Genomic DNA, 12,913 nt, shown 5'->3' with positions numbered 1-12,913 from the left:
TAGATCTCACTGTTGTGTTTCAGTTTATTAACTTGTTACACTAGATCTCTTTGAAATGTTAAGTGTATGTTCCTATATATATACCTTCAAAGCTTTAGCGGGATAAGACCATTGATCTATGTCTCGCCAACCCAACGCTCCACCATGTTAAGCATTGGCTAATCTGTCTCATGCTACCTGGATTTTCATATTGGCGGTGATAATCCTGATGAGGAGGATCACCTAAGGACCAGTTTAAAAGCTGCTTATCTAAGCCCTGCACTCTCGCCACTTAGCTAGCAGGAAGTGATAGCCCCTTTCAACTCACAAGGTGCAACTTTAATTAAACCTACTGTGGAGGAATGGAGTTCAGTGATCCCACCCAGCTGCAGAAGTGATGTAAAATGTATAAAATAGTGGGTAAGTGTATGATGCACAGAAGAGGTGATCTATTGCTGGTCATTACAGTTCAACACACACTTTAGTCTTAGAAAACATTAGAGCGGTTTACTTCAAAACCATTTATTTTCCTTCCAGTTTACAACAATATTTCTTTTCACATAAAGCTGGTCAGTCACAGAGTTGGACATACATTCAATAGGCGGGAAAGGGGAAAGGGACAATGATGGTCAGTTAGCATCTGACCCTATATAATAAATCTTAGAAAAGAAAAGAAACAAAAAGGCAAAGATTTCAATAAAGAAAAGCATGTTGTCTTAGCATAGCAGGCAATATATCATGGATCAACAAACGAGCAGTAGCCACTGGCCTTGTAGAGTATACTTAAGACACCGACACGAGGGCCACCACCATATAAAGACAAGCACCTAGGCAGTGTTGACTAGAGTGTAGTGCCATAATGTTGTCAGAAGAAGGATCTAAATAAACTATCTCTTAAATACATTTAAGTGAATTGCTACAGAGGCTTAAGCTTGATGTTCCTTACAAGGCAGGGTAATGGTCAAGCAAGAGGGCGTCGGGTTGGGGTTGCTTTCTAAACATTGCTATTGTCTAACAGAATAGCCATATGCAATAGAAACCAATTTGTACACAAAGCAAAAGCATGGTGAGAGGTTAAAAAGAAGTGGAATGGGAGATTGGAGGAGGGAAAAGAAGCAAGGCATGGCAGAGACAGGGGTAGGTCGGTGCATGGGTCTGTCCAGCTCTAAGTTGCCGTAGAAAATCACATTAAAAAAGGAGTCGGTGAGGATCCTGGAGACTGACTCTGTTACTGCTGTCACTTCTGCTGCAGCCTGGCAGCTTTGAATTTGGACACCCTCTTGGGGGGCTCCTGGGGTCCAGGCCCTTCAGGGGCCACCTCCTCCAGCTTCCTCTCTGGTATCGTGGGCAGAGCTGGAGGGGCGATGGTTAGGTGGGGATTTGAAGAGGGGATGGGGTCTTTCTCCACCACTGTGCCTGAAAAGGCCTGGATCAACAACAAAAACAACATATTTGTTTAATGACCATTATTGTGAAGGTAATTTGAGGAATCATTCGGACTCTCTGGAGGAGAAGAGAGGAGAGTTAACAGGCCAATTGACTAATATAGCCAGAGTATAACAAAACAAAAGTACTAGTTGAAGAGCAGGGGCGACTTTACCTCGAAGCGGCTGGTGGGGTGCAGGTGGATGCCAGTGGGGCTGTCCTCCTCTGTGATGCCATCGCTGGTGTCGCTGTGTGTGGTTTCTTCGTGGCTCAGAGTGCGTCCGAACGTCCGGCGCTCTTCGAAGTCTGCAGCACTGCTCTCACTGGTGTCGCTACACACACTGTTCTCCCTGCTCCGCGACTTCAGAATGGACTTCCTGGGGATGGGCTCTCCGTTCTTCACATCCACAAACAACCTGACAAGAGACAAGACAGTCAAACCAATGCACCCAATCAGAATTGGCCATACACCATACCCAATCAGAGTGAAGAACCTGCAATTAGGCATTCATTAATAATAAATCAGAATAAATAACAATACCTTACTCATTCTAATAAAACAATCCCCCTATATCTTAAATATATAAATATAAAAATGTAAATAAATATACATTTGAAACATGCTTTTTCCAACCAAGGCTAAGAGATTGGAGGAGAGGAGCCTGAATGTGTGAAGAGTGAGCTGTTTGAAGAGTTTGCGGGAGGCCTATTACCTGTAGATGTCTACAGGAGTGGTGATTCTGTGGAGCTCGTGGTGAGAGTGCCCGTTGCTGCAGCCATTCTTCTTTTTCCTCTTAGCTTGCTCCTTCTGTTCTTTCCTTTCACTGAACTTAAACATGGTGTTCTTCCCCGTGTTTATCCTCACCTGAGGAGAGAGAGAAATTGTATGTTGCCTTATATGGTTGAAAAAAGTCTGGACAAATTGTGTGCCTGTTAATGGGTGAACACACTAACCTTCTTCGGTTCGACTGTGTGAGAGAAATATATGGTGGGCAAAGCGCTGTCTTCCTCCTCCTCCTTCCTGTCCTTGGTGGCCAGTGCAGTACCATTGACTTGTCCATTTTGAGACACAGGGGGTGTCCAGGCTTCACTCGGACACAGCTCATTCACAGGAGGAGGACTGCCCTCTCCCTCCTTCTCCTCTACCTCCTTCTCTTCCTCAGAGGAAGATGTTGATGTGTCATCGCCATTAGTTTCTGCACTGTCAAACATTCTGAAATGAGAGACTAGTCAGTGATATTGTAACTGTACAAAGATATACAGATGAGTGGGTGGGTGAATTAATCCTGAGTGTCTATGTTTGTACATTGATGTGAGCAAGTGTGTGTATGTGTGTGTGTGTGATGTGAAAGCTTACCTGTTGAGCTGATCCTCCTGCTCCTCTTTTGCCTCCAGGTCATCCAGTCTGGCCCACAACTCCTCCTCAGACAGCACTCCTCTCCTGCTCTCTCCATCTCTGTCTCCTCCACCCCTCTCCTTCTCCTCCTCCTCCTCCTCCTCCTCCTCCTCCTCCTCCTCCTCTAACTCCAAAATGGCTTCCACCTTGGGCTTGGAATTAGGCTTGTGAGCCACACGTTGCTTTCCTGGAGACATTTGTAAGAATAGAAGAAATAATGGTATTATTGGAAATGTCATTATACACTCACTGGCCACTTTATTAGGTACACCTGTTCAACTGCTCATTAACGCAAATATCTAATCAGCCAATCACATGGCAGCAACTGAATACATTCAGGCATGTAGACATGGTCAAGACGACCTGCTGAAGTTCAAACCGAGCTGATTTAAGTGACTTTGAACGTGGCATGGTTGTTGGTGCCAGACGGGCTGGTCTGAGTATTTCAGAAACTGCTGATCTACTGGGATTTTCACGCACAACCATCTCTAGGGTTTACAGAGAATGGTCAGAAAAAGAGAAAATATCAAGTGAGCGGCAGTTCTCTAGGCGAAAATGCCTTGTTGATGCCAGAGGTCAGAGGAGAATGGCCAGACTGGTTCGAGATGATATAAAGGCAACAGTAACTCAAATAACCACTCGTTACAACCAAGGTATGCAGAAGACCATCTCTGAACGCACAACACGTCGAACCTTGAAGCAGATGGGCTACAGCAGCAGAAGACCACACCGGGTGCCACTCCTGTCAGCTAAGAACAGGAAACTGAGGCTACAATTCGCACGGGCTCACCAAAACTGGACAATAGAAGATTGGAAAAACGTTGCCTGGTCTGATGAGTCTCGATTTCTGCTGCGACATTCAGATGGTAGGGTCAGAATTTGGCGTAAACAACATGAAAGCATGGATCCAGCCTGCCTTGTATCAACAGTTCAGGCTGGTGGTGGTGGTGTAATGGGGTGGGGGACATTTTCTTGGCACACTTTGGACCCCTTAGTACCAATTCAGCATCGTTTAAACGCCACAGCCTACCTGAGTATTGTTGCTGACCATGTCCATCCCTTTATGACCACAGTGTACCCATCTTCTGATGGCTACTTCCAGCAGGATAACGCGCCATGTCACAAAGCTCACATCATCTCAAACTGGTTTCTTGAACATGACAATGAGTTCACTGTACTCCAATGGCCTCCAGTCACCAGATCTCAATCCAATAGAGCACCTTTGGGATGTGGTGGAACGGGAGACTCGCATCATGGATGTGCAGCCGACAAATCTGCAGCAACTGCGTGATGCTATCATGTCAATATGGACCAAAATCTCTGAGGAATGTTTCCAGCACCTTGTTGAATATGCCACAAATAATTAAGGCAGTTCTGAAGGGAAAAGGGGGTCCAACCCGGTACTAGCAAAGTGTACCTAATAAAGTGGCCGGTGAGTGTATATTTGCTAACATATTGTACCAAGAAATTACCTTTGGTGACGATTTCTTGAACACTTGCAACATTTTCTCTGATGTCCACATAGTCCCCTTTACTCTGAGGAGAAGAGAGAGGATGAGGATGAGTGTGTGTGTATGTGTGTGTGCAGAGGGCGAGTGTGTGATCATTTGCATGCCTTATTTGCAGGCAAGGATTGATAAGCTGACTGAACTGAGAAGGACCTACAGCCTTGTATCATGACGGTAGTGAAACTTACGCCTGAGACTTTCTCTAGATCCTCTGTGAACCCAACTCTGGCTTCATAGTTCTTCATCGTTTTGTGCAAGTCATCCAGTGCACTCTTCACATCTACAAAACAAAGAGGTGTGATCCGTGGTTTACTGTATGTGTGTGTGTGTCTGTGGGAGGGGGAATAGACATGTACAATGAAACAACAAAACAACTTAGTAATGGAAACTTTGAGGAGTAAAGAGAAACTGAAAACAAACAAATACTGCATCTGCGATTAAGGGGTTGAATCTACAAAGCACTGCCAAAAAGGAAAAAATAACGATGGCACAAACAGTTCATAATCTCGTGCCCTTGATGCTTCTTCGGATCATTAAATCTTCACAACAATTAAACCCTTTTACTAATGGCAGCCAAAGGGCCCCCGTTGCCATGGCGATCCGTAGGCCCTCCAGTTGAACGTCTCTGGATGTGGAGAAAGGTCAAACACAGAAGGCCTGACAACTCAGGCTGGGGGGCTGTTTGACACATCTCAGCCAGGCATGTTTGTATTACAGCACTTAGCTGTGTAAAGCCAGGACAGGCGGGGGTCAGGGAGGGAGGGAGGAAAGGAGGGGTGGGGAAGGGGGTCTGGGTTAACTTACTGCACATTTCTGCCTCAGTAAACACTCTAATAATGCTCACATCATCAGACAATGTTATGTTGGCCCATTTGGCTCAAGAAAAAGCTTTTGAGGCGCAGTATGAACACTAGTGGCAGCAAGGGAGAATTACAGTCTTAATTACAATTACATAGCTACATTATATAGACATCTTGTTTCCTGTTTTGAGGAACACAATTGAGCAGTGGAGTATGGACAGTAATTTCAAAATGTAACCCGTAATAAGGCAAAACAAATATAGTTTAAATAGTCTGGTCAAACCATTTGAATAACTACTGCTCTTTATCACAATGTAGCAGGCTGCCCTCTGTGGCTCAGTTGGTAGAGCATGGCGCTAACAACACTTAGGTTGTGCGTTTGATTCCTGCTGGGACCATATATACTGAAATGTATGCACTCATTGCAATGTAAGTTGCTTTGGATTGCTTTGCATCCCCTTGCATCTCATCTCTGCACCATAACAACACTCTCATTGAACATTTTCTCCTTTCAATGTGTCTGTGTGTGAAGTAGTACAATCTAAATCTAAGACAATGGCACCCTCTGGTGGATAAAAGAGTGTAGTGTAGAGACACACATTCAAAACATTATACACAGTGCATTCGGAAAGAATTCAACCCCGTCACTTTTTCCACATTTTATGTTACACTTATTCTTATTATTTTTTTCCCTCATCAATCTACACAATACCCCATAATGACAAAGCCAAAACAGATTTGTAGAAATGTTTGTGTCAAAGCACAGATCTGGGGAAGGGTACAAAAACATTTCTGCAGTATTGAAAGTCCCCAAAAACACAGTAGCCTCCATCATTCTTAAATGGAAGAAGTTTGGAACCACCAAGACTCCCGGGCCGCCCGGCCAAACTGAGCAATAGGGGGAGAAGGGCCATCGTCAGGGAGGTGACCAAGAACCCAATGGTCACTCTGACAGAGCACCAGAGTTCCTCTGTGGAGATGGGAGAACCTTCCAGAAGGACAACCATCTCTGCAACACTCCACTAATAAGGCCTTTATGGTAGAGTGGCCAGGCGGACGCCACTCCTCAGTAAAAAGCACATGACAGCCCGCTTGGAGTTTGCCAAAAGGCACCTAAAGGCCTCTCAGACCATGAGAAACAAGATTTTCTGGTCTGATGAAACCAAGATTGAACTCTTTGGCCTGAATAAACCAAGCATCACGTCTGGAAGAAACCAGGCACCGCTCATCACCTGGCCAATACCATCCTTACGGTGAAGCATGGTGGTGGCAGCATCATGCTGTGGGGATGTTTTTCAGCGACAGGAACTGGGAGACTAGTCAGAATCGAGGGAAAGATGAACGAAGCAAAGTACAGAGAGATCCTTGATGAGAACCTGCTGCAGAGTGCTCAGGACCTCAGACTGGGGCGAAGGTTCACCTTCCAACAGGACAATGACCCTAAGCACACAGCCAACACAATGCAGGATTGGCTTTGGGACAAGTCTCTGAATGTCCTTGAGTGGCCCAGCCAGAGCTTGGACTTGAACCCGATTGAACATCTCTGGAGAGACCTGAAAATAGCTGTGCACCGACGCTCCCCATGGATCTGCAGAGAAGAATGGGAGAAACTCCCCAAATACAGGTGTGCCAAGCTTGTTGCGTCATTAACAAGAAGACTTGAGGCTATAATCGCTGCTTCAACAAATTACTGAGTAAAGGGTCTGAATACTTATGTAAATGTGATATTTCAGTTTTTTATTTTTAATAAATTAGCAAGCATTTATAAAAACCTGTTTTGGCTTTGTCATTATGGGGTATTGTGTGTAGATTGATGAGGGGAAAAATAGTTTAATACATTTCAGAATAAGGCTGTAACATAACAAAATGTGGAAAAAGTGAAGGGATCTGAATACTCTCCGAATGCACTGTAAATCTAACATTTTCCGACCAGCAGTATAAATTGCAAGCCATGAAGTGGATGTTTGAAAGGGAATCGCCACTCTTTTTATGATCATGTGAAGGAAAAGTTTCAGCATTGGTTCATAGGGAGAAAATGGCCTCCAAAACAAACTCACGTTTCTTCCTGTGCTCCACAAGTTTCTGAGCCTGCTTGGCGGAACACTTGGAAAACCAGTTGTCCCCCAGCAGAACCGTGATCTCATTGGTGTGGACAATTTTCCCAGGCATGAAGGCCAAAGGGCCAAATGGCACCTGTAAGGGCAGGGAGGAGAGAAGGAAAAGAGGGGATAGAAATTGATATTGAGAAGGAGCAGAAAAGTAGAGAGGAGAAGTGGAAAAGGAGAAGAGAAATAGAAAGTGAAATCAGATAGGACATGTATAGGCCATCAGTCTCACCTTGTTGCTGTGTGTGTGCATCACTCCAGCTGAAGGTGAGATGGTAACTCTACAATTAGGTTATATGCCACATGTGATAGCTACTACCATGGAAACTCTCTCTCCAGAGTATTTGAGAAAAGGGTGGAACGTACCATTATGTCATACGAGAGTTGATCGGGGAGGGTTTGCAGGCGCTCCTCAAGGGCTTCATATTCACCTTTTACCTTATTCCTGAAAGTCCACAGGTTTTATTTCAGTTAGACTACATCAAATCAATAGGCTACCCAATGGCACTACACAATGTGTTTTTCTTTTCTGTCCTACCTGCATTTAATGACAACAGCTATATATGCACAACAAAAGTTGTACACAGTGACTCTCTGATGTACTAGTTGGGTAGTATTATAGGAGTGCAGTAGTATATGCTCCAGGAGGTATTATCGATTCCAAATCGGCCCCACTCCTGTATATCTGAAGGCTTGGATAGGTATTAGCAATATGACAATTGCCCTTCATTCCTTTCTGATAGGCTAGGCGGCCATATTGCTTATACCTATCCAATACTTTCAGATCTACAAGAGTGTCTAGGAAGTAGGGGCTATGGGCTGATTTTGAATGCAGAGGGGCAGCTGACTAGTGGGATCTGTCTATGCTGTTATACAAGACTCACCAGTGCTGAATCTGACCCTCACAGCCTGTCACCACCTGTTGTTGAGACAGTGACAATGCTTTAAATCCAGCTTTACACTGTGTAGTAGGTTTCTCTTATATAAGTATAATAACATGGAAATGACACCAGTAGTAAGACAACGTACTATCTGGTAAAAGCAATTTGCAAAATCTTCATTAGCAGATGCTCATTCATTATTATAAAAACAACACCACAACACACTCAAAAAGTTTAGGATGTTTTTGGTAAACACAACTGTTACAGCCCAGTTGTAGTATAGCATCAAAATAGCAAAAGCTTTTCTGGACCTCTCAACTCAAACCTAGGAAGACAGCTGGGGGCAGGAGGGAGGAAGCAGTTGCATACTTGTACATACATCAAAGCATTTCTTTTATGTCCCCAGATGTAGCCCATAGTGCAAAAACGATTTGGCTTGTTGAGTGGAAGAAATATAAGGCATTGATACAACTCAACCACGATGTATGCTGCTTAACACACCACTACTATCAGACAGTTTGTGCACTCTCTTTGCACGTTAGGAATAGGTGACACAAAGTGAGGTCTCTCCCAACTGAAAGATGCCGACTGAAGACTGCCCACTTTAGGTGTTCAAGGCCACACAAAATGAATGTCTACGTGAGTCTGAGTACGACATGGCGCTTGTTAAGAATACATATTGGTCATTAGTTAGCTAGAATAATTGATGAACATGATTTCGTTGCACAAGAATCATATAGGCTTGGACCTGGATGCACGCGCAGACGACACAACATGTGACCAGAACGAGCTTAAGGAAGCTTCTCGAAAAATAACTGGCTGTGTAATCGAAGTTTACATACATAGGAAATTATAAACTTGCTGACACGGGCAGGTGCATTGACCTAATTGGAGCAAACTGTTACAGTAACGTGCTAACAAGATGCTCAGAGAAAATATATGTAGCTGGATGCAAAACAATTTGCAGCAACATTCTCTCTCGCCAGAGTAGTCGACCGCGTGCATGGTATGGGGGCAACGGTGACACACAACCATCGCTAACCAGCTAGCTAGCAACTTGTCCGTGTTGACTACCTTTTTATGCTCCTCTCGAAGTCTACCAACCCCCACTGGAACTTCTATACTCCTTTTATTGCTCTCAGCCATCTTCCCATGTGATAACAAAATGAAATGTGACGTTTATGAATCCAAAACAATGTTCAGGGGTTGTAAGTCCTAAAGAAATGTTTATGAATGCAATTGCAGGTATTCCTGAGACCCGTTCTCCTTTTATTCATCAATGGGGCAGTGGTAGTTATCCAATACTTCGGAAGTGAGACCATTTCACACTCTCATCTTTAGCATGTTCCCAAAAATATCCACGGAATATAATTCCTCCAGTTGTTCAGCGTCCTCCTCTTCACTGACCCTGCGCCATGTTCTTCTCCATCTGTCTCCCGGTGTACTCTGGGTAAATGTTCAGAATAACAACAATCTAGGGTTTGAAAACATTTTGCAAATACAAACCACAACAATCAGGGTTTGCAACAATGTTGCAGATGCAATCACTGATTCCAAATACTCCAGCAATGATAACAAAACACTGACTATTCTAACAAAAGTAGTAATAGTAGTAATAGTAACACATCATTTGAAGTCCTCCTTATCAAATGTATTTAGATGTTATGTAATTATATTTCCATGTTTTTGAAACCCAGACCCAGAGTTACGTTTGTTGCAAATGATATCAAATGACCTCACTGTTTACAGTCGCAGATATTGTAGTGTTCAATATATTATCTCTAAATTATGGATGGAATCATCGCTACACTGTAAATTAATAATATATTATTCAATGCATGACACGATATTGCATTATTTTTGTTGAATATGCACAAGTTTTAAATGCACAAGTAGCCTATATTTGAGGGATCAGTGCAGTGGTAGATTTACAGTCAGCTGGCAACCTTATAAAATAGGAAAGTATCAACTCTTAACGGATTTATACACATTTCTCCTCTAATCTATGTTATATAATCTCGCCAATGCGTTTTTTATCTATGGTATAAAGGCCAAACGTTCACTGACTCTTTCATTACAATTGGGGAGGCGTGTTCAATAGTCATGTGTGTAAACACGCTGCCAGATTACCACGTGGTCCGTGTTTCGTGATAGGCGATGTGGTGAAGTTGCATCGATCCAAGGTCTATTTACGTCTCCCATTGATAACAGTCAAGAGTCATATACAAGAGATATGAAAAAACAAAACAACACAATAGCTCATGTAAGGAGCAACATTACTCTTTATTCAACATTGATATGTTGCTTGTGGATAGAAATGCTGTTTGAGGAGCTGTTATCATTGCCAGTCGCAGGCTATTAGAAATGTCATACCATTCGTTGTACCATCATTTCCAAACCGCTGTTTATTGGCTCCTATACTCTGATGTAGTGCTACAGGAAATGAGCCAGACCAATCCCATGAAGCACTGCGACTGTGACAAAGCTTGAGAAATCAAGAATCACGCTGTACGTGAATCACCGAATCATTTAACCAACAAACCGGGGCGATTGCAGTTAATTCATAGGCACGTTTAGTTCAACAGCAACTGCAAGGTATGTATTACAATTTCACATTGGCTACTCTGCTACTGCTACATCAATAGTAGGCTACACTAGTGTTATTATGTACAACATGTTGTCAGCAGTAATGCCTGTATAGTGAATGGAGTAATACGTTGTTGCTCTGGTAACATTGACACATTGGCGTGTGTTGTATGAAAGTTTGCCTGTACGCCTGTTTCATTCATATTAAGATTTGTTTTTATAATAGAATCTCAATGAAACTGTTATGGGCTAAGATATGAGAACAACACATTACTTTTTCTAACAGGTAACAGGCTACAGGCCAGTAGACAATATTTCCCTTTGGCGAATAAAGACAATAATATGTCGGTCCTTGAATAAAACTGAGAACAAACTATCCCCATATGTGAGCTAGTATTATTTGTATATTTTATTTTAGGTGTGAAACCAGTGAAAGTGGTTTTTTGTTTGGGCTGTTATGTTTGTTCTTAGTATCTGTGAGCTAGTACTATTTTTAATTTGTGTGTTGTGTGTATAATGTGTGTATAATGTATAATAATAGTATTAAACACACAACACACAAATTAAAAATAGTTTAATAGTTTAATACTTTCAGTTTTTATTTAACTGTTTGAAAGTTTGTTGAACATGTTTTTGAAGAGCTTTTATGCAATGATTAATTACCAGTATGGTGTTTCGCAGAATGTCACAACGAGTTAATGACATTATGAAGCTGTGTTGCGAGTTATCAGCAAATCAGCAGATAAAGACCACCGTGAAAGGCTCGAGTAAAGGTGCGGTGGCAGCAGGAGGACTCGCCTTTGCAGGAGGGTTGGTTGGAGGCCCTCTCGGGATTGCTGTTGGTGAGTAGAAAATGAGGATAATGGGTTAACAAGAATCTGGGTCTTCTACTACAGTTCTAGGGGCATTTTAAACCTAATCCCATATCGAAAGAAATATGAAAGGGGTGTTAAAATGGTTAACCGTGATATGCCTCACCGTCTGTAATCGTCATGCAAGACATAACTTGTCTAAAAAGTTCTCCAGTAAAACTGAGGCATGATTTATTGATGATGTACACTGTCTGACCTCCTCCTTTTCCTCTCTGTCAGGTGGTGCTGTAGGCGGCCTGCTGGGATGCTGGATGACCAGCGGACAGTTCAGGCCTCTGCCTCAGATCATCATGGAGCTCTCCCCACAGCAGCAGCAGAAGCTCTACGATGACGTTATGGCCATCATGGGTGAGGTCCAATGGACAGACATGGCCCAGCTGAGCGCCCTGGTCATGGGCAACTCCACCCTACAGCAACAGGTGACAGCTGCCCTCCTCGGCTATGTGACCAAGGAGCTCCAGGCAGAGGTGCACTATGTGGACTGATGAGGAGGCCTCCCTGAGCATGTGATCTATCAGACAGCCTGAACATTTCTCTAGGGTTTTCAAAGAAAGATAAAAGGATGCTGGTTTGTCACTTTGCACAAATTCAGAGGAGGATGTGAAGCTATGCATTTCTAGGTACAGTACGGCTATTACGGAAGCCTCTGTGGTCTTGAAGTGATACTTAAATAGGAGAAGTAGACACTGTCTTAAAAGAAGATAATTTCATACCTCCAAAATAATTTACTGTGACTTGTTGAAACTTGACAATGGATTGCTTGAATTGAAAAAGGTACAGATCTGTGTATCCAGATATACACAACCCAATAAGCTGTTCAATTCTTTCAGTTGTGTTCTCGTTGACTTGAGTGAAAGCTGACACTGTTTTAAAGTTTTTAACCAGCAACAATGTAATCTTTGATGGGTACCTTATCATATTTAGACCACTGTCCTTTTATGCGTGCCAATCATGTATTTCATTTATTCAATATTGTTGAGCAGAAACAATGGCCTATCAAAACTGATACCTGTTGGTATCGCACCAACATTGATGCGAATGTAATCAGTGGAGCAATCCAGGTCCTAACAGTTTGCCATATTCTGAGATTTTTCAACAATAAAATGCTTAAGTCATGTTTGTGTTTATTACTGTATCTGTTTTAGCGTGAACGCTTTTCCTTGATAAACACATTTCAGGGTTAGGGACATTCAGAGCATTGCAGATGGAAATGTAGAGGCTGCTATAAGTTCCAGAGACAACTCTTTATAATGTGAGAGTGAGGTTGGACCGCTAATGCATGACATTTCTATTTGCAATGTTATGAATGGTTGTTCATTATTACCATGTTAATAGACATTTTGTTAGCATTATTACAAAGT

General features: G+C 42.8%; 2 protein-coding genes across 3 annotated transcripts; one reads left to right on the top strand and one right to left on the bottom strand.

Moving 5' to 3' along the window:
* Window positions 1–1,080: 1,080 nt before the first annotated feature.
* On the bottom strand, window positions 1,081–9,512 carry uri1 (URI1 prefoldin like chaperone). The gene is made up of 11 exons (XM_083666764.1): window positions 9,169–9,512; window positions 8,098–8,132; window positions 7,580–7,658; window positions 7,166–7,301; window positions 4,497–4,588; window positions 4,273–4,336; window positions 2,762–2,987; window positions 2,359–2,617; window positions 2,118–2,269; window positions 1,580–1,820; window positions 1,081–1,405 (listed from the first exon to the last, which is right to left on the bottom strand). The coding sequence occupies exons 1-11, from the start codon at window positions 9,238–9,240 to the stop codon at window positions 1,217–1,219; spliced, it is 1,545 nt and encodes a 514-aa protein (XP_083522890.1). The 5' UTR covers window positions 9,241–9,512; the 3' UTR covers window positions 1,081–1,216.
* A 1,046-nt stretch (window positions 9,513–10,558) lies between these two features.
* Window positions 10,559–12,877, top strand: LOC310802529 (protein C19orf12 homolog). 2 transcript variants are annotated; one of them, XM_083666945.1, is made up of 3 exons: window positions 10,559–10,689; window positions 11,362–11,522; window positions 11,772–12,877. In XM_083666945.1, exons 2-3 carry the CDS (start codon window positions 11,363–11,365, stop codon window positions 12,035–12,037), a joined length of 426 nt encoding a protein of 141 aa, XP_083523071.1. In that variant the 5' UTR covers window positions 10,559–10,689; window position 11,362; the 3' UTR covers window positions 12,038–12,877. The 2 variants fall into 2 exon arrangements, with proteins under 2 accessions (XP_083523071.1, XP_083523070.1); XM_083666944.1 differs by lacking the exon at window positions 10,559–10,689 and having other exon boundaries at window positions 11,303–11,522.
* The last annotated feature ends 36 nt before the right edge of the window (window positions 12,878–12,913 follow it).

Source organism: Argentina silus, assembly GCF_951799395.1.
Source record: "Argentina silus genome assembly, chromosome: 3".
NCBI lineage: Eukaryota > Metazoa > Chordata > Actinopteri > Argentiniformes > Argentinidae > Argentina > Argentina silus.
Note: the sequence above shows the minus strand (reverse complement) of the source record. Positions and strands in the feature narration are given on the sequence as shown.